The sequence below is a fragment of the Brettanomyces bruxellensis genome, chromosome 3 (genome assembly GCF_011074885.1).
Source record: "Brettanomyces bruxellensis chromosome 3, complete sequence".
Lineage (NCBI taxonomy): Eukaryota > Fungi > Ascomycota > Pichiomycetes > Pichiales > Pichiaceae > Brettanomyces > Brettanomyces bruxellensis.
This window is the reverse complement of record NC_054684.1, coordinates 329,958-350,671: the sequence shown is the minus strand read 5'-3', so window position 1 is coordinate 350,671 and position 20,714 is coordinate 329,958. Positions and strand designations below refer to the sequence as shown.

At 37.4% G+C, this 20,714-nt stretch overlaps 10 protein-coding genes across 10 annotated transcripts; 5 read left to right on the top strand and 5 right to left on the bottom strand.

Moving 5' to 3' along the window:
- Nucleotides 1-118: 118 nt before the first annotated feature.
- Nucleotides 119-1,117, top strand: BRETT_000135 (uncharacterized protein; the record flags this gene model as incomplete). Its single annotated transcript, XM_041278707.1, has 1 exon — nucleotides 119-1,117. The coding sequence occupies one exon, from the start codon at nucleotides 119-121 to the stop codon at nucleotides 1,115-1,117; it is 999 nt and encodes a 332-aa protein (XP_041134902.1).
- A 156-nt stretch (nucleotides 1,118-1,273) lies between these two features.
- Nucleotides 1,274-1,603, bottom strand: BRETT_000134 (uncharacterized protein; the record flags this gene model as incomplete). Its single annotated transcript, XM_041278706.1, has 1 exon — nucleotides 1,274-1,603. One exon carries the CDS (start codon nucleotides 1,601-1,603, stop codon nucleotides 1,274-1,276), a length of 330 nt encoding a protein of 109 aa, XP_041134901.1.
- Nucleotides 1,604-2,678: 1,075 nt separating this feature from the next.
- BRETT_000133 (uncharacterized protein) lies at nucleotides 2,679-3,581 on the top strand (the record flags this gene model as incomplete). Its single annotated transcript, XM_041278705.1, has 1 exon — nucleotides 2,679-3,581. One exon carries the CDS (start codon nucleotides 2,679-2,681, stop codon nucleotides 3,579-3,581), a length of 903 nt encoding a protein of 300 aa, XP_041134900.1.
- A 99-nt stretch (nucleotides 3,582-3,680) lies between these two features.
- BRETT_000132 (uncharacterized protein) lies at nucleotides 3,681-4,709 on the bottom strand (the record flags this gene model as incomplete). Its single annotated transcript, XM_041278704.1, has 1 exon — nucleotides 3,681-4,709. The coding sequence occupies one exon, from the start codon at nucleotides 4,707-4,709 to the stop codon at nucleotides 3,681-3,683; it is 1,029 nt and encodes a 342-aa protein (XP_041134899.1).
- Nucleotides 4,710-5,233: 524 nt separating this feature from the next.
- BRETT_000131 (uncharacterized protein) lies at nucleotides 5,234-5,566 on the top strand (the record flags this gene model as incomplete). The annotated part of the gene is made up of 1 exon (XM_041278703.1): nucleotides 5,234-5,566. One exon carries the CDS (start codon nucleotides 5,234-5,236, stop codon nucleotides 5,564-5,566), a length of 333 nt encoding a protein of 110 aa, XP_041134898.1.
- A 361-nt stretch (nucleotides 5,567-5,927) lies between these two features.
- Nucleotides 5,928-7,903, bottom strand: BRETT_000130 (uncharacterized protein; the record flags this gene model as incomplete). The annotated part of the gene is made up of 2 exons (XM_041278702.1): nucleotides 5,928-6,428; nucleotides 7,589-7,903. 2 exons carry the CDS (start codon nucleotides 7,901-7,903, stop codon nucleotides 5,928-5,930), a joined length of 816 nt encoding a protein of 271 aa, XP_041134897.1.
- Nucleotides 7,904-9,666: 1,763 nt separating this feature from the next.
- Nucleotides 9,667-12,237, top strand: BRETT_000129 (uncharacterized protein; the record flags this gene model as incomplete). Its single annotated transcript, XM_041278701.1, has 1 exon — nucleotides 9,667-12,237. The coding sequence occupies one exon, from the start codon at nucleotides 9,667-9,669 to the stop codon at nucleotides 12,235-12,237; it is 2,571 nt and encodes an 856-aa protein (XP_041134896.1).
- A 285-nt stretch (nucleotides 12,238-12,522) lies between these two features.
- Nucleotides 12,523-14,274, bottom strand: BRETT_000128 (uncharacterized protein; the record flags this gene model as incomplete). Its single annotated transcript, XM_041278700.1, has 1 exon — nucleotides 12,523-14,274. The coding sequence occupies one exon, from the start codon at nucleotides 14,272-14,274 to the stop codon at nucleotides 12,523-12,525; it is 1,752 nt and encodes a 583-aa protein (XP_041134895.1).
- Nucleotides 14,275-14,894: 620 nt separating this feature from the next.
- On the bottom strand, nucleotides 14,895-16,289 carry BRETT_000127 (uncharacterized protein; the record flags this gene model as incomplete). Its single annotated transcript, XM_041278699.1, has 1 exon — nucleotides 14,895-16,289. The coding sequence occupies one exon, from the start codon at nucleotides 16,287-16,289 to the stop codon at nucleotides 14,895-14,897; it is 1,395 nt and encodes a 464-aa protein (XP_041134894.1).
- A 757-nt stretch (nucleotides 16,290-17,046) lies between these two features.
- Nucleotides 17,047-20,349, top strand: BRETT_000126 (uncharacterized protein; the record flags this gene model as incomplete). The annotated part of the gene is made up of 1 exon (XM_041278698.1): nucleotides 17,047-20,349. The coding sequence occupies one exon, from the start codon at nucleotides 17,047-17,049 to the stop codon at nucleotides 20,347-20,349; it is 3,303 nt and encodes a 1,100-aa protein (XP_041134893.1).
- Between the last annotated feature and the right edge of the window lie 365 nt (nucleotides 20,350-20,714).

Here is a 20,714-nt window from a genome sequence, read left to right as displayed (position 1 = left end):
CTAATGTAGGATTGATCGATAATGAAAAGCTTTAAATCCACATTCTTTTTCATTGGAAAAAAAGATTGAACATACCTAGTCAAAGTATAATTCACAAACATATTAGAAAATAATCAGGATGCGTTCAAAATTGAAAGGAAAAGATACTTCGAAAATAAAAGTTCCCGTGACAGCAGAAGGACTTAAAGCGTTCGTTGAAGAACAACTTGCTGTCATTAATGAACCTTTATCGTTAAAAAAATCGCTACAGGGGAAGATATGCCAGCGGACGGGTTTGTCCAAAAAGGATTGGTATCGTGTGGAAAAATCATTAACAGCTCACTTGCATAAAAAGTATAAAAACACGTACTTTACGCAACAATCGAAAGTGGAAATAGTAAACCAAATCATCAAGTTGGAAAGAAAGCGGGAGTTGGAGCGACAGCAGGCATTCCTTTCGGCAAATGAAATGTTGTTAATATTTAACCATAACATGCTTCCGGATCTTAATGGCAATATAAATAACAAAACGCTTGATGATCACGAAGTGGTGTTAATATCAGACGAGGATGAAGAGGAAGGTGAAGAAGGAGATGAGGAAGGTAAAGAGGGAGATGACAATGAGGAGGAGGAATATGACAATGAAGAGAAAGAAGATGGCAATAAAGAATATCAGGGTAGCAAAAGGTCAAGAAAGCGTAAACTGAAAGAAAGCACTGAAGCATACGATAAATACGGAATAGATAACGTGAACATCAATCGTGGATTGACGTTCATGAAGTTGAACGAAATCATTGATTTAGTCGAGGAATTTCCAGAGTCGAATTGTTTCGATTGCAGTAATAAAAAGCTTCTCCGTAATTATAATTTAGTTAGAGCCAAGCTAGTTGGGCGTATCAAAGCATTGAAAAAAGAGCGCGAAAGAGACGAAACATTGAACCGGCTAAAGGCACGTCTGAATAAGGTGGCATACTATGGAAATAAGAATTTGACGGATGCAGGACACAATTTGGCAGGCAACATAGATCTCATACTTAGGACGGAGTTTTTAACCAACAGGTTGGCGCGGATGCTCGAAAAACCAGAGGTTACGAAAAAAGTCCAGGAAAGCATGTTCAAGAAACTCGACAAAATTTAGTTCGTCACACTAAAGCATTTTATATTTTGTACGCCGCTACAACTGTGTAACCATTTAAGGATGAACCACTCACATGGAAAATTTCATATTAAACCGGCCGTATGACCGGGTGTACATATATAGAGAAAACAAACTATGATACAGTCATGTGCACGTTTAATCAAACAAGCCCATTCCCATGTCAACATCATCTTCCTCTTCTTCCTCGGATTCTTCCTTCTCCTCCTCCTCAGCAGAGGCAGCATCTCCGGAAGCACCTGCAGCAGCTGGAGCAGCAGCACCAGCAGCTGGAATAGCAGCCAGCTTGTTAGCACCTTCAGCAATTAGTTCCTCAATAGTCTTGCCCTTGATAGAAGATAACAAGAGCTCGATTCTCTTCTCATCAACCTCGGTACCCACAGCCTCCAAAACTTGGGTGATATCACGAACGGATGGTTCATCTCTTCCAGCAACCTGGATCAAAAGGTATGCAGCTAAGTACTTCATTTTTGTTGGGAAAATCTAATATTTCTTGACAATGATACACTCGTCTAGAATAATCACTTTAAGCTATATGGCAGACTATTCTTTTAGACTGGTTAAAGGATTCGGTTCAAAGATATGTATATTTCGATAAGAATATAGCTGCGGTGAAGAACTGCCTTCCAACACAACTGTAAGCCTTCGCTGAAAAAAAAAGTTTCGAAAAAATAAATTAAAAATTTTTTTCAGTTTCTCAGTTTCCCTGCTCAACTTAGCAGAAGAGCTGAATTTTGAGGGTACTACAGTATGAATGAATGCTCAAAAAAAAAACTCAAAAATGGCTGCTTAGCTTAATATTGGTCGCTTAACGTTCAGTAGATGGAGATCACCAGTATGTTGTCAAAAAGCTCTTCTGAATTCAGTTTTCTGGATATTCCAAACGTCTGCAAACGTTGAAATAGCTTTGCACTGACATGCGGAAGCGAATATTAGAAATGTAGGATTCCAATCCCAATAGAGAAAAATAGGGTTTTTACGGAGTCATAATATCACGTGATGGTGCTTTTGCAGTAGACGCTTTCTTTTATTACCAAGTCAATTGACGCGCCGTTAGACTCGTGCCTGCAATATATATATTAAGCGCGCCTACCCAAAACGGATAAAGGAAAAACTTAAGATGCGTTCGAAGTCTGGAAAGAAAAAATGGGAGTAACAACTGCACAGAGGGCTGAAAAATTTTTTGTGGCTTTCTTGCGTGGTATTAGATTAGTACCAGAGAACCCGTGAAAATGAGTAAATTCCAGCACTACCCCGGATAATTATTTTTACCTAGTTCTCGGCATCTACTAATATAAATGCAAATCGAGATCCGAGGCATATGCGACCGTCATTATAAATAATAGACAAAATCCCAACCGAAGTAAACAAAGCAGTACCTTTTATTATATCGTTTATAATCTTACTCTGTACGTTTCAGATTCATGAAATTTCCACCGCACAGTATCGCGTCCATAAACAGTTGCATGGCTCGTTCATCATCCAGCCAAATCCATAGCAGAATCTCCCACGTTACAAGGTCGCCCTTTTCGTACAACCGCCGATGAAAGAATGTGGAACCGAAAAGCAAAGATCGCTCGCTTTAGATGCTGCCAGGGAGATTGTTACAGGTTCGATTGCTGGTGCTACAAGTAAAGTCTTTGAATTTCCATTCGATACAATCAAAGTACGGATGCAGTATTCACAATCATTACCTGTCCCTTTATTTCCAAATAGTTGGGACTGTATCGTGAAAAGCTACAAGAAAGATGGAATTATTAAAGGATTTTATCGTGGTATAGTACCGCCGATGTTTGGAGCCGCTATGGAAATCAGCACGCTTTTTTTCTCATATAATATGGCACAAGATGCTATTAAGATTGTCCGTGGATACAATCTAAATGATGATATCAAGCAGGCTGATAAATTGCTCTGTGGAGCCTGGGGTGGGTTCTGTACAAGTTTTGTTCTTACCCCAGTTGAACTACTCAAGTGCAGATTTCAGGTGGAAACGCTAAGGGCCAAGAAAACGTCCATCCCCAAGATTGTCCGTACAGTGATCAGCGAAAAAGGTATCAGGGGACTCTGGAAAGGCGAAACTACTACAATGATAAGGGAGGCTGGAGGTTCAATGGCCTGGTTTGGTAATTATGAGGCGGTTCTTCGGCATTTTTCTCAAGGGAAAAAGGATTACAAGTTTAAAACCTGGCAATTAATGATTGCCGGTTCTTTGGCAGGCGTCGGATACCATTGTTTGATGTTCCCGGTTGATACAGTGAAAAGCATATACCAAATACAGGAAGAAAAGAATCCAAGGACGCTTCTAGACATTGCAGGTCAGATCTACCGCAAGAAAGGGTTCTTCGGGTTTTACAGCGGTCTTGGTGTTACCCTATGCAAAAGTATACCGGCAAGTGCCATATTATTTGTTTTATACGAACGGATCAAAGCCAACTTACCTTTTTAGAATCAAAAAATCTTAATCCCGCCATAGATATTCATACAATAGATTTCATAATAATCCACTTTCCTTATAATAATAAACTCTAGATTAGACAAGACTCCTCTAATTAGAAAGTCTCTTTCTGCGGAAGGCAAGGATCCGTCTCAAAATGTACTGGGTTTGGAGTACAAACTCCTCCTTAAAATAGAATAAAAATCCTGAGCCAATAATGCTCTGCAATAGCTTAAATCCCAAGCCATTATAAAAACTAGAAATACCCTCCTCTTTAAGAATTCTCTTCATGATTTGATACATATTTGCACATTCACCTTTTGCCATGTGCATCCTGGCTCTGACTGTGTAATATGGATATGTAAGTAATGTTGCAATAAACTTGCTTATAGCACCAAGGTACAAGGCATCAAACGCAGTTAACGCATGACGCTTCTTACTAACAACGAGAGTCTTGAGTTGCTCGAAAATTGTGTACTGAATGACAGGGTTCGAAACTAACGTGAGAGCTGGTGTCAATCCGGCAAAAAGTTTCTTCCATCCTTCATTTTTCACAATATCATACATAACCTTAAATTGTGATCCGACCTTACCCTTAGCAACAGTCATTCTGGTATTCGCAACCCATATTGGATTTGTAACGATACGTGAGACAATGCCACCAACTATACCTGCAATGATACTTTGCTTAGCGCTGAGACCATGAATATCGTTTGATTTTCCTGAGATGGCTCTCAACTTCTTGGCCGTGAGCTCATAAAAGTAATAGTAAACGGAATTTGTCGCCATTATACCGACTAAAGCGGGACTTAAACCTGCATACAATTCTTTCACAGTGATCAAAGCTTTCGTTAATGCCTCCTTTCTGCCTTCAGTTGTTTTAATATTAACATCAGATTGAACCGTTTTAGCTTTTACTGTAGAAGCCTCTGGTCCCGCCTGTGCAGTTGTAGCCAAAGATGCAAGCGGATAAACTAATATTAAAGATACCATACTTGCTAATCCTCCTGCCACAGCGTGTATAAACGAGCTGGCAGTAGATGTGTTCAATTCTACTTCTTCCTCATCAATTCCTGGTTCTTCACGTTCGATCACAATCGCTCTCACTCTGATCTGTGAGTCCTTTACCTGAAATGTCATTTTTTTGTTTTATCTCGCAATATTCCGGTGCTTGTGTTGTTAGTATCAAAGCAACGATAGGTGTTCAAATATTTAAGCAGAGTTTGTTAAAAGTCTTGACGAATGCCTGCGGGAAAACCTTTGGAAGAAAACAAGAACAGCGATGAAATTCTTTATAACGAAAATCGTCTTAGCCGTGTTACTTTATTTTATTATTGTGACTATTGTTAATTATCCGCTTATCTACTCGATCGGATTCGAGAAAAAGTAATTCTGAGCTTCGGGGTTCAGTAAGCTGAGAATTTCTATCTTTCAAATTCCTACAGACATTGTCGTTACCAAAAAAGATTCCGTGACTCTCGCGCCTGCCAACGGAACCTCAAAAAAATTTTGGACCCACGTTAAAAGTAGTACACTTTCATCTTCCCATTTTGTTTCATTTATGATTGACGAAAGAGCGCTGATTTTCAACCTGAGATCCCATATAGCCAAGTTACCCACCTATACACGTAATAAACTGCTGATTAAGTCACAGAAAAAAAAATATGTCAGCACTTCCCCCAATCAGACAATTTTGGAAGCAGATCGCATTCGTTTCAAGTGTAGCCATTTTTGCAGCCTATTACGCTAAAAATAAGGTCACAATCAGAAGAAAGCAACAGTTTATAAAGGATTCGTCATCGTATGATTCCCTGATGAGAAAGCGGGTGAGATCCGGAAATTCTATTGCCACCATTAAACCTGGATTCCCGAAAGAGATGGACGATGAAGAATACAAGAGGAAAAGTGAGTTTGAAGGCTCTGGAAATAGTTACATGAGTCGGAAGCATGGGGATAAGTTTAACATGTTTGATAATTGGATTCATAAAGGAAACTAAAGTTCTCCATTTATCTTGCTTCTTGAAAATATGGTTCCTCTTGATTTATTTCACTTATTTATTCATTTCGCCTTCTTTTTCCTACGTATATATATGATTCGGCAACTATAATACACCGCTTATGATATTAAAAATAAAAAAGTACGTACAAAGTAGGCACATCAGCAAACGAAACAAGACTGGAACCAAATATGTTCCGCCTTCGATATTTCCTTATACAAAAATAAGACTCACATGCAATGCGGGCCCATAAAAGAATACACAAACCTACTAATTATGAAAAGTATAAATTCAGAATTGACACGGAAATCCCAGTAATGAAATATTGATCAACCAAGTACTAATGATGGGTCATGTTATTTCATAACCGGTCCAACTGCTTACCCTCAGCAAAGTAATCAGCCATTTCCTGGTCCAATTCAGCAACAGTCTTCTTTTGTCTTCTGGATCTGCCACCCTTGCGCCCTTTATTGTTATTACCGTTGTTATTGCCATTACCATTACCATTTTTGTTACCATTATTGTTACCACTGTTCGATCTTCTACCTCTGTTGTTACTTCTGACGACTTGCTGGTTACGTCTGTTTCTCTTGAATTGCAATCTAGCCCTCACAGCTGAAGAATCAACAACAACATTAGGTGTGATTCTTGCAGCCAAAGATTTCTGCTCTGGATCGACAACCAACTCTAGTTTCAAAGTTTTTCTCTTGCCGTCAATTGGCGCATTGTTATACTTAGCAACGGCCTTTCTTGCAGTAGAAGCATGCTTAAAAATAACAGTTGCAACACCGGTTGACTGGCCTCGTTCGTTATAAGATAGCGAGACATGGCTAACACCACCAATTTGAGATTGGAAGAATTCCTATATAAAATGAAGGATTCATTGCTGTTAGTAAAAGATTATTTTGGCAATCAATAATGATTGCAACACAAGAAAATAGGATTTTGACACTGTACGGATTAACAGGTTCGTCGGATCTCTAAATTGAGCATAAAACATGGATATAACCTTTGAAACTGACTCCTGCCTAATAAAATTCTTTAATCGGATAATCCCTATCAATGGTCCCCCTGCCTTTAAGCATTCCGGGATAACTGCCTGGAGACACTAACATATATATTTTTTAACCCAAAAGAACATAACTTTCTAAGCTTTAAAAGGGAATCAAATTTGCTCACTTCTTCCCAGATTCTTCGGAAGAAAAAGCCTCTTCTTCCTTAATAATATAAGGAAGAATAACCGTGAGCATGTGAACATTTCAGCATACCAGCATCGCAATATCCTGCAAGAAGAGCAATAAAAGAATGCAAATGCCGTCACTTTGAAACAGTATATTAGTTATACCAATCAATGACAGGCGGTATACTTGAACTAGTTCACATAATGTTAGTGTTCAAAAGACATAATACGGAGAATATTCCATGCATAACATAATAGCACTGCTAGAAATGCATAGCACGTAGAATCATTGCATCCATATTTTTTGCGAAAATGACGACCATTGAACGGTTGAAGGAATTAAAAGACCAGAGCAATTCATATTAGCAACCTCCAAATTCTTTGCAGCCTAGCAATAACAAATAGTCTTTACCACCCAAATCACATCGAAAATGTTCGGGAGCGTTGTCGTGGTGTGTATATGCTTTTCGCAAAGAACTGGAAAATGATCGGCAAATATTACCATTGAATGTAGCCACCAATCAAACAAAAGAGTAATCCGTCAGTGAAACTCTTCTTATTAAGATAGGAATCTAGTATCCGAAAAGCGACCGGCTTGATATGAAACTATGAAATGAAAAACAAACCTGCCAAGCCAAATTAAAAAATGAAAAAAAAACCAAACCCAAAAATCAAGTAAACAAAAAAAAATCACGATTGAATATAGTATTTATGCGTGTTCTTGATAGAATATGCTCTAATACAGATATGACGAGATATAACTCTGTTCAAAATCCCTTTTCTATTGTTGCGTGTAATGATGAAACGTTCAAAATCCATTCACTGAATTAAAAAATGCGTACCTTAACATTCAAAGGTTTAATATCGGTAGGCAAACCCGAAACAACAACTTTTGTAGCCATTTCCAGAGAGCTTGCGTCAACAGTTGGACTAACAACTCTTCCACTGTTTCTTCCTTTACTTTTGTTTGCCTTCTTTAGAGCTGCTGCTGCAATTGCTGCTGCTGCGGCCTTCTTAGCGGCGGCATTTGATCTTGTTCTATTTGACTTTCCCACTCTACCAGAAGGTGCTCTTCTTTTTCTGGAAACAGTATGAGAAGCTTTTTTTGCCCTGTCAGAGGCGATAATTGCGTCCAAAGATTGTTCTAGTTCGGACATATTTTTTTGACTTTAACGTAGTAGTTAGTTTATTTGATGGTTATTTTTAGATGATAAGTATGAAACCACAGTGATTGTACGAAGGGCGGATAGACAAAAGTTTGATGCTTTTATTTTCCTAACTCAAATTCGCCCAGAAAATTTTTTTTGTAGTTTCCGAAGCGAAGTAACAGAAGAAGAGCAAAAGAAGAGCATTGGGATGAGCGAGATTTCTTCTCCTCCACAAATTTCTTTTGCACTATCTTGCGTTTTGCAAAAAAAATGAAAACGTGGCAAAATTTCTCAAATTTTGGACCAGGTCAGAAATGACATTTATTTCCTTGACGCGTCGATCGATGGAAGCAAATTTACCTCTCACTTCTTTATAGAAGGAAAGTAACAATACATTAGTAGATTATGTTTCATCTTCTTGTCCCAACGTTACTTCTTCGTCAAAAATATTAGCCAAAAAATAACGTTTGAGCATGAGTAAGTATACTTTAATATCTAGTTTAAACAATAATTTCCCCTTGATTATTGTATATATTTTTTAATGTAGTTATCAATTGTTCCTTTTGTATTTCTTCCAATCAAGTTAAAATATAATTATGATGGTGTGATCCCAGCAACATTACATTACTTATTCTATTCGCATCCAACTGGAATTTCGCAACTATTACCCAAAAAGATCATGAGCATTGTCAGTATCCATAAACAGAAATCAACCGTTGTTAAATAGAATATGAGAGACATCAGTATACGACTGAATTACTTTCCGGTTGAATAAAACGGCCGGTCCAGAATTATAATGGTAGGGGATTCTGATAATATCTATTGTACTCGATTATTGAAAAAAAAAAAGGCTCTGGAAAGGAATTTTATAATGTGACATTAGATACTCATATACAGCAAAAAAAAAAGAGGGAAAAGGCATGTCGATCTTTCGGCTATTACCTTATATTATAACATGGTTATTCTTGGAGATGGTAGTATATGAGGGTTATTGCTATATTCCTGAAAACAAATAAGTTGTGGGTATTTTTATTACTGCTGATTTGTTAGAATTCCAACATATTTTTAATGTTCTTAATTCTGTGCCGGAACAAATAAAATTATTTTCAGGTTGATAAATATTGACACTAAAAAGTCAAAAAAATATATATATATGAAAGGTCCGTCGGCCCTCCTGCATTTCCTCCACTCGATTGTTTAAACATTCCATTGTTAAATTTTGTACATGTATTAATATCTAGCATTTTCGTAATGATATTCATCTTTTATTGTGCTGTCACAAGTTTAGTACATTAAAATGATTGTCACCGAGTTCTGCAGATATTAGAGATATGTTCAGTAGGTATTGATTGCTTCCCCCGTAGTGACCCCTGTGATGGATAGTTTTAGGTCTTTTAAAAGTTCTTACCATGTATAATTTTTAAGGTCGCACTCTTTGTTCCTTGTTACTTCCCGTATTTACTTTTCTTGTTGTTATTTCTAGGCGCGCTTGCGAAATCTTAAACTCCCTTCCCATTTCGCTCCATCATACCAAATCATTAAGAGACCCTTTCCCTTTTTTCCCATAATTTCAAATCAAATGAATAAAATCAGCCTAAAAAGATTCTGAAATTTTATCTTGTTGACATCCCAATTTTTTTAATCATCGTAATTTCGTGAATTTGGTGGGTTGATCTGCAAACAGAAGGAGTCTTGATAACATCGTTTTCGTAATATATTTACGGATCCAGTCCGAAGTGATATCCACACGTCTTACCCGGTGTTCAAAGGAAATGACTTTAGATCCAAGGATGGCCACTGTTAATACAAATAGGGCCCCTCCTATTGATACTACAAATACCTCTGCGTCAGAAGATGGTGCTATGAAATTGCTTTCACCATTTGTTGCCAATAGACCCGCAGAGGAAAGCGTTCCTGCATCTGTTTTTGATTACATAGTGTGCACTGAATTTGACAAAAAGAAAGGGCTCAATGTTACCAAACAATATCCATTGGATCTTCCCCTGATTTCAAATCAGTTGGATAATCTCATGGGTTTGATTATGCCTCCAAATCTTCAAAAGTTTCTAAACAGAGAGCACTACACGATGGTTCCTATGTACATTGATCTGGCTACAAGTTTGCTTTCATATTCTAAAGACACTCTTACGTTTGTTCCTTGCTATTTATATAGCTTGAGTTATTTCCAAAATGACAACACCTACAGAAACGGTACGGCGAGAGCCATCTCCATAGTTACGCGCCTTCCCATCGTTCAAGTTTTCAAGCCGTTGATGTATTTCATGCTTCAAAATGAATTCCAGGAGTCGGTGGGTTCTTTGCAGATTCAAACGGTTTGGCAAAATATGAATAAAATGCCCATTCCGGAGGTTATTGATGCCTATAAGAAGTTATCATATGATGAACGTTTTGTTCTCACTAGACTAGATCAGGGGAAGCCGGTGCTATCTTCTGAACTTAGGGAATTCTTCCCCCATTCTGACGGTTCCCTAATAAAATGTACAGTTAATCTTGGAAAAATCGATTTCCCAATTCAAATTCCGGAAACATCCCTTCTTTGTTCTCGCCTGGCAATGTATGGTGCTGATCTTCAAAAAGATTCTAACTTACGCAATCTTTTAGAAACTCTTCAAAAGTGTGAGATTGAATATGATGGTGGATATCAAGAATGTTCTATGGCACCTTACAAGGGTATTGATCCATTGTGTTTGATCTTGAATGCCGTTTTACTACGTAAAAGGATAGTCTTGTATTGTTATGATTCTTGCTATAACATTGTGATGGATTTTGGATCATCGTTGCTATCCTTGTTTAACGACGAGTTACATTATCAATATCCATTTTACCCAATTCTTGATCTCGGGACTCTGGATTTAATTAAGGGATATAAATCATACCTCATTGGTACCTCAAATTTACTTTTCAAGGAAAAACTAACCTGGGATGTTTATTTTGACATGGACTTAAAAAAGATTTACGTCCGACCTGGTGATCAAAATGTTGGTTCTGAGTTCTTTTTGGAGTCTGGCTCCTCTTCAGACGATAAGCGTATTAGTGTCATAAGTAGTGGTATTAGAAGTTTATTTAAACATGGAGATTCCGTGGCAAGCGAGTTCCGACAATCTCTGAATACATTTTCCAGTTCTTCTGCTTCCATTCTGTCCGATACATCTTCAATTTCATCTATGTGCTCGCCTGATTCGACTGCCGCTTTTAAGCTTTCATCATGGGACCCGCTCTACTTTCCTCATATCAAGAAGGAAAGAGTTGACAAATTTTTAGACTCCAAGCGGGACGCCAATTTTTTCCAATTTGGCTTTCATTTTCAAAAGATTCCATTTGAGAAGACGATATTTGCAAGTGGAAAGAGAACGTCTCTTCCAAGTATTGATACTAAACTTCTCAGTCAGGTACAACTCTTACTTGCCGAGCACCATACGGATCTAACAATTTACATCGTAATTACGAATTACTTACGGAATTTGACATCCAATATATTACCTTCATTTTATCACTATTTAAATTGGTTCAAATTGAGGGAATACAGGAAATTCATTCAAAGTAAACTATCGGATGATAGTTCAAGAAATTCTAAGAGCAATACATCAACCCCTTTGGAGCTGAGGAACTATATTAAAAATGAGAAGATAATACTTCCATTACCTCTGAATTACAAGTACTCGCCGGAAACAACATTCGTTGACAGTTCTAAACAGCATCATTATTATTCAAGGATTGTGTACCAAAATAGGCAGTTGATGAAGCTTGCCACCGCTTACGACAACACGATATTTTATGTTGGAAGTGAAGACAAGGATTTGATTCCTGGATTTTTATTTGATTGGCAAGGTGAAGTTTTGAGATATGACGTTTGCTACACACTTTCCATTTTTGATAGATTAATAGATGGGAAGTCATCTGAAAGCTGGAGACTTAATATGTCATTTCTTCTTCAGTTTTATAAGTCTATGAACCAGGTGTTAAAAACGGACAAAAAGCACTTTATCAGACTTCTTGCTGAATATTTTACAATTAGTGAATTGCCTTCGGAGTTCAAGGAAGATGGTGATGATGGTGCTGAAACACGAATAAATGATGATATACTTGCCCAATGTTATGGGCAGGGTTTTGCACGTTTCAATAAGCTTGTGCTTATTGCTGCTTCATATCAGGTTGCTAAAGGTAGCATAAAGGTAAAAAGAAAGAAGGATCTCGTACTCACAGAGTTCAAGAAGGTCCTAAGCTCTATTCTTAATAACTCTTTCTTCAAACACCACATGCTTCATCATCTAGATGATTATATGAAACTCAATATTAATGATTTCATAGATTATCACATGTGAGGCTACTTTAATTCCAAGGAGTCGTTTTTTTTTTCTTCACTTATATATGTTTTCTCTAATCTGTTTATGGTGTTCGTTCCCCTTAATCTATTCAAGATTCGCCTTTTTTCACTTCTTACTTTCTCCCTTACTGCTTTAATTTTCTGTGTACAATTGGAAAGCATTTTATTAATTAGCGTACCTTTTTATTTATTCAATAATGCAAATATACTACAGAAACCAACAAATAATTCTAAAATAATCTTCGTGATCAGAGCAAGCATAATAAATGGTGAATTCTTTCCTCTATTTCTTGTGAGAAACCATACCGTTGATTCTCCATGGAACATCCAACTTAGCTAGACCGATTTCGATCATTCTAGAGCATGAGTTGTCACTGCCAAATTCTTTTAAGGTTTTTGATAGTTCATCTGGTGTATCAACTCTTTGGCATTTATAATCTTTCATGCCGAAAGTGTCAAAAAGCTGTGTCCACTTCCAATTTGGTCTAATATCATTATAACCTCTTGTCGGTCCCTTAATTGCTCTCTCAACCGTGTAACCTTCGTTGTTCAATAGAAGAATAAGTGGGTTCAACCCTTCTCTGTTGAAGTTTGAAAACTCTTGAATAGTCATCTGAGCAGCTCCGTCTCCTTCAACAAGAATGATTCTTCCCTTATTTCCGAGCTCTCTATTGGCTACACTTGCTCCAAATGAGCAAGGTAGTCCCATTCCAATAGAAAGATAAAATGGCTGTGTGAGAACCTTACATCCTTTTGGTAACCTAATGTCTGAAATTCCGTACAAAATTGAACCGGTATCAACGATCAACGTGTCATTTGGCTTTAAAAGAGTTTGAATCCCTTTCAATACATCAGTTTCTGAAATCGGTGTCGATGATTTATGTGCTGGAATTATATTCTGGATACATGGTGCTGGTACTTGAGGAAGTTTTGAAGTATCCAACATTCGAAGCATTTCTGGTAGCACGTCTAAAATTGAATACCCATAGAAAAGCTCTGATCCAATTTTAATATACTTGTGATTAAGAATAATAAGAGTCTTTCCTGATTTCTTGTCATCGAATTCCTTATGAATACTAAAATGCCCAGAGTTCGTTTCATTGTCAAAATTTCCCATGTGAATCATCAAATCACAAGAAGAGACATAGTTCATTGTCTTTATTGAAGTTTCATCTCCGCTATAATCTCCAATATAATATGAACTCTGCTCATTCAATGTGGACTTTCCCATTTGTGTACATGAATTTGGTAATTTTGCTTTGTCCACAAACTCCTGAATTTCATGTGAAATGCGCAATCTGTCCACTAGACAATCAGATAAAACAAATGGTTTATGTGACATATAAATCAGATCTAAAATCTTTGCGGCAAGATTTTGAACCATGACCTGGTCACAGCACAATTCTTTCTCGAAGAAGAATTTTCCAGATGTTGTTCTCAAGTTCAAATCAGAAACAGGAACACTTGCCAGATTGCATGGTATATAAAGATAGCCAGGCTTCTTTTCTTTCAATATATCACGTATCAAGTTATCAACCATATCTGGTGCTTCAAATGGGTCATCAATACTGGTAACATTACAAGAAATGCTTGCGGCCATCTTTTGATAAACATAATGATCGTTTTTTTCCAATGGATTCAATTGTGTAATGAGGTGATGACTTGGAAGACCTTGCATTTTTGCGGTTGTTGGTGTTGTACCAACTATGCTAAGGATTGGAACGTATTCTGCATAGCTACCACTGATTCCATTCATGGCACTCAATTCTCCCACTCCCATCGTGGTAACAAGAACACCTAGCTTCCCACTTCTTTTTGAGTAGCCATCTGCAGCATAGGCACCATTTAATTCGTTGCATGTTCCGTACCATTTGAGTTCTGGAACATTGTAAATGAAATCCAAAAACTCCAAATTGAAATCTCCGGGAACTCCAAAAACGGAGTGCACCCCAAGAGAAGCAATCCTTCTAAAGACATACTCGGATAAGGAGATTCTGTTTTCCTCCTTGGAAGATGACAAAGCTATAGGTGCCATTTCGTGGTATATGTAGTTCTTTTCTAAGAAGCTGAAAATAATTAAAGGAAATCCTCTTTTTCAGCTAATGGTGCAAAAGAAAAAAATGAAATTTCTAAAATCTCGAAAATTTCTAATACAATTTAGTATATTAAAGAGTATCGTTAAGGATGTAATATAAATATATATATGTATATTTATTTATATGTTCTCATGTTCTGTTAAGTTTTGGTGGTACTGCTTGATCGGGAAAGGGATGGGTACGAAAATGCGGAATTTCCCTTTTTGCGTTATCCGAGGATATCTGATCGCGGGGGGAAAAAAACGTGTATCGGTCAAATGCGGCAAAAAAATATGATCGAAAAGCGATATTAACCGAGATCCGCTTCTTCCTATCCGTGCCAAGATGATCCTCGGCCTAGGTAGTAGGAGTATTGGTGGCATATTATAGGTTATTGGTCATGGGATATGCCCATTTTTACGACGTTGTCTTTTTTTAACATATAACCGATATGGATCCAAATAATTGTGAGCCGAAAAAAATGTGTAAATAAATGACTTCCTTCTTCAGTTTCTTTTAAAGAAGTCGGTTTTTGTGCCACAGAGAATATAATAACAGAGTGAATATATAAGAAATCATGTCATTTTTCTAATATTTGACTTCCCTCTAATTTTTTATAAAAGGTACGTGCCTTATAGGCGGAACCAAACTTCAGATGTTGATACATGAGATCCGTATCTTCAAGGTGCATACCTTTGGTTTCTGGAACAAAAAGGTAGACAAATATAAAGGCAAAGACGGTGGCGCCAGCAAACACGTAGCCATATGCAAAATGAATAGCACTTGTAATGAAAGGGGTAAAAAAAGCTATTAGGAAATTCCAGAACCAATTGGAACCAATTGTGATGCCCATGGCCTTGGATCTGATTCTCAAAGGATATGATTCACCAACAATAACGTAAAGACTGGGTCCCCAGGTTATAGCAAAGAAGAAAATAAAAAGGCAGCAGAGAACTATCATTGCATCGCCTACTGATTTCACCGGATCAATACCAAATTTTCCTGGATATAGTAATTTGACACCTATAGATGCATAGATTATAAGGCAGCAGAACATGCCTGCTGAACCAATCAGTAATGTATTTCTTCGCCCTATATGGTCGATCGCATAAAATGCAAGAAATGTTGAAACAAAATTAACTGCACCTATAATGATTGATGTAAAAAATGAGTCGTCTAGACCAACAGACTTAAAAATTGTAGTGCCATAGTAAAATAAATAGTTATCTCCAGTAAGTTCTTGCAGTGTCTCCAACAACACACCCATAGTCACACGATATAAGATAAGTGGTTTACCTGTAATTAGTTCTTTCCAAGATGACGTTCCTGCCGCGTTCTCTTCACCGATAGATTTTTGAAGTGAAATAATTTCAGATGTAACTTCAGGAGAGTCAATCGTACATCTCTTCATCTTTGAAAATGATTGTTTTGCTTTCCCAATCAGCCCTTTTTTGGCAAGATACCTGGGGGACTCCGGGCAAATAATAATCCCAATTATTGCCAATGAGGCCCACAAAAAGCAAAGACCTAGGGGTAACTCCCATTGATAAGAACCTGTAGAATTGTGATAAGTTCCATAGCATGCACAATAGCCTAGAAACATTCCCATTGTGGTGAGAAGTTGAAAAACGGAAACGACACTTCCCCTTATATCCTTTGGTGAAATTTCTGAGAGAAATAAAGGTGCGATCACACAATTTGACCCAATTGCAAGTCCAGTCACTATTCTTCCAATGAAGTATTGCACCCAGCTGATTCTCGAAGTAATCTGGATAATACAGCCAATAATATAAACGAACATACTTATCACAAGTCCAACTTTTCTCCCAAATAGATCTGCAAACTTAGGTAATGTGACACCCCCTATCGTACATCCAATATTAAATATTGAGACGATAAGACCCGACCTTACTCTGGAGAGTTTATAATATCCTGACAACGTCCGTTGACCAAAGCGTTTAACAAAATCGTCCATGTTGATAAAGCCAGATATTGTCCCTGTATCCCATCCAAACACGAACCCGGTGAATGAGATCAGAAATGAACATAAGAAGACAAACCAAGAAGAGCCATTCCCTTTTATATGAAATCTGCTAAAATGCGGCTGTGATAACTTGGTTGTAGTCTTAGTACATTCTGTAGAGTTTAAATTATTGATGTTCTTCATGGTTTATTAAGCAGGGAGGAAGTATAAAACATACGATCTGGGAGCATGTGACGAACATTAATGGGCGGCAACATAACTTCACACAAGCATTACACATAATAACCCCTACTCTAATATTTATTTATTAGAATCCCAATATATATCGGTAATGAGACCAGATTGCACAGCCCTGATCACCTTTTTTACGCTCGGAAAAGAAGGACTGATGTACACACTTTAAAAAAGAGTTAGTTATTAAACTATTAATTGGACATAATAATTGCTTTTTTGATCATCCGGACTTCTATTCTAAAAGATTTCATCATATAAATGAAAGTACGATGTGTAAATTGAATGTTAGTTTAATTAATTGCCATAGCGGAATAGTACGTTGTTACCTTAGAAAGAAAGACAGGGGAAAGAGAAAAAAAAAAATAAAAAAAAAGTAACCTAGAAAAAAAATTTTGAAAATTTTCAACAAGATTTTTCAGTTTGTTCGAGATGGCCCCACATCAACGTTATCTTATCACAAGATTAGGCAAAGTGGGACTGATCATTTGTTACCAAAAAATCAGTATTACCGAGCATGGCTTCTTCTGTAGCCAATACGAAGGAGAAAGTCCCAAAAAGGGACGAAAAAACACTTACGTCGAAGAATGATAAAGAAAATTCTTCGCATCATCATCATTCTCATGATAAAAAGAAGCATCATAATAAGCATCATGAGATGCAGAAGACTTCTAAAGCTGAATCAAATACTGAAGTGCATACTATTGATGAAAGTGAACGTTCAAGTTTTGACGAAATGATTAGGAAGGAGGCATTGGAACTTGGAGCTTCTGAAGAGGATCTCAAATTAGTGCAAGGAATCGAAGATGATAATGATGACAATGGTAGTGTCCAAGAATTTGGTGATGATTCCTCCGATTCAAAGCTTACTGCAGATGTTCAGGCATACTTGAAAAAACTAGAACTAGGAGAGGTTCAAGATGATATTGATGATGTGGATGTGAAAACGAATACTGTAGGGGAAAAGAAAGCAAAGGAGAAGAAGGCCAAAGATGTCCCCTCAGCAAATATATCAAAAGAAAATGTGCAAGTTGCTGAAAATGTAGACTTAGAGTCTAAAGCTAAGCCAGAAGTATTTAAGCAAAAGCAAGGGAAAAAAATTGTTTTCGAGGATTCGGTTGGAGCCAAGCAGAAATCAAAGGAGCAACACAGGCTTACGGAGGCCGAATTGAAAAGTGTGTCTTCCTCTAACTTTGTTATTGAGCCAAGAAATGATTGGTATAATATACCTTTAGAATTGAACTCTGAGACACCAGATAGATCCCTTAAGCAGTATGAGATTGATGAATTATATGACCACGCTAAGACTATTGTGAATAAGGAGAATGATTTGTATTATAGTGAATTTAACAAATCATCTTCACAGCAGCGATTTTTGTCGCAGGTGCTTTCAAATGGTACATTGAGTGACAAGATATCTGCTTTGACTCTTCTCGTTCAAGAAGCTCCTATGCACAACATTAAATCTCTTGATAACTTGCTAGGCATGTGCAGCAAGAAAAGTAGAAGTGCAGCCATTCAATGTGTTGATGCTGTTGTTGATCTTTTTGTTAATGGTATAATTCCTTCCAACAGGAAGTTAAAGTATTTCAAAAATCAGCCATTGACGAAAGATCTAACTGATATGCAGCTTGCGATATTCTACTTTGAGGATTATCTCAAGGGATGGTATTTTGAATTTGTGTCTACCCTAGAGAGATTATCTCATGATTCTATTGAATTCGTTAGAACCAGGATTGTGTCTCATATTTTTAACCTTCTTATTGCCAAACCAGAGCAGGAAGCTAATCTTCTGCGATTGGGTGTAAATAAATTGGGTGACATGGACAATAAGGTATCTTCCAAAACCTCATATTCTATCATGACACTTGAGCAGAAACACCCTGCAATGACCAGTATTGTTACAGATGCGATTATCGACGTTATGTTCCGTCAGAAGAATGATCATCATGCAATTTATTACAGTGTTGTAACCTTAAATCAGACAGTGTTGACTAGAAAGCAGGAGAGCTTAGCAAATAAATTGGTCAATGCATATTTTGCTCTTTTTGAAAAACTTTTGGTTCAGACAGATGCCGATAATGTCGGAAAGCTTAAGGAGAGCGATCATAACACTGAAGGAAGACACAAGCGAAGAGCAAAGAAAGGAAAACATGGAGGTAAATCTGTTAAGCAAGAGATTAAGACCGAGCAAGAACTTGCAGAGGAACGTAATTCAAAGGCATTTTCTGCAATTTTGACTGGATTAAATCGTGCCTTCCCATTTTCAAATCTTCCAGAGGAAGTTTTTGACTCGCATCTCGAAGTTTTGTATAAGATCACGCATAGTTCAAACTTTAACACATCCATTCAAGCGCTCCTTCTTCTCCAGAAGGTTGTTGAAAAAAGTGGAAACTCGACCAAGGTTGACAGATATTATAGAACACTTTACGAGTCACTTCTTGATGATAGGTTGTTGACATCATCAAAGCAGGCTATCTATCTCAACCTACTTTTCAAGTCCTTGAAGTCCGATTCCGACAAAAAACGGATTCTAGCATTTGCCAAGCGTATTTGCCAGGTTTGTCTCTGCTGGTTGAATGTGGGTGCGATATCTGGTATGCTCTTTTTACTTCTCAGACTGTACAAGTATGTTCCAGAATTGAGGAATTTGCTTTATAACACTCCTAGCGATGAGGCACTTATGGCCAAGGTGCAGGATGAGGAAGATGAAATTCTTGTGGATCAAGAGCCAGATAGGGAGGATACCATTAATTCTAAGAAGATCGTGGATTCTTCCAAATCAAAGGAGCATTACGATCCCCGTAAAAGAGATCCAAGGTTTGCAAATGCGGAAAAGTCATCATTATGGGAAATTGAATACTTTATAAGGCATTTTCATCCTACAGTTGACTTATATGCTGACGCCCTTCTTGATGGAAAGAGAGTTCCAAAACCTGACCTTGGGCTTTATACACTTGGTCACTTTCTTGATAGATTTGTTTACAAAAAGCCAAAGAAAAACCTTCCTACTAGGGGCCAGTCTATTATGCAACCTCTAGGAGGACCACATACTGGAGATTTATTGGTGAAAGCAAGTACTATCTCTGAACTTCGTGAAATCCCTGCCAATACTGAAGAGTGGCTTAGCAGGAAAATTGATAGTATCAGACCGGAGGATAGATTCTTTTATGAATACTTTTCTGCAAAGCAGGAAAGAGAGCAATCTTCTAAATTTGATAAGGAGGTGGCCAAAGAGGCTGACGAAGACTTCCATGATAATGGCGAAGAATTAGATGATGACACAGTGTGGGAAGCCCTTGTTTCCTCGAAGCCCGATATTGAAGGTGATGATCTTTATGATGATGAAGTCGCTGATCTGGATATGTCAGACTTTGATGATGGATCGGATGATGAGGAAGATGATATCAAAGTGGATAATGAAGATGTTCTTGAAGCTGCTGATCTTGAGGAGGATAGTGAAAATGGAAGTATTGAAGGTATTGAGGAAGAGGATAATAAGTCTGAGAGTGGTGAGGATGATGATGAGCAAAAGGCTGAAAATGGTGAACACAGCGAAGATGATGACGAGGACGACGATGACATAAAAGAACTTCTTGAAGCTGAGAAAAATTCTCAGGCTGAGAATTCCGACGATGAAGAGATCATCTTGGAGAAGAAGGATGATGAAGCCGCGTTATCTGGCAGTAAAAGAAAATTGACCGGTAAAGAAGGTAAGAAGAAAAGGGTGAAACTCTCGTCCTTGCCACTTTTTGCTTCAGCCGATGAGTACGCTCGTCTTATTGATGAGGACGACGACAGTAATGATGAAGGCGAGTAATCTTGAAATAGCCTCATATAGTTCAAATCTAATATAAATAAAGGCAATCGAGATCCCGGATGATAACATTTTATTTTTGATACAATCATGCGAATTAATAGAGCACTTAAATTTAAATTTTGTTTGAAAGAACGTAGACAGTTGGAAGAACTTAAAATAGAAGGAAAATGAAAATGAAGGGAAAATGAAAGTGAAAGGAAAATGAACGAAAATGAATTAGCGTTGAGAAAGAAAAGAGCAGAACTAAATAACGAAATGATGTCTTCCTGAAAGACATGAAAACAGAATGCAAGGCGAAAAGGAAGGAAAAAGAAAAGCAATAAGCTTGGCAAGTATGTAAAATGATCAAGAGAGAGAAAAAAAAA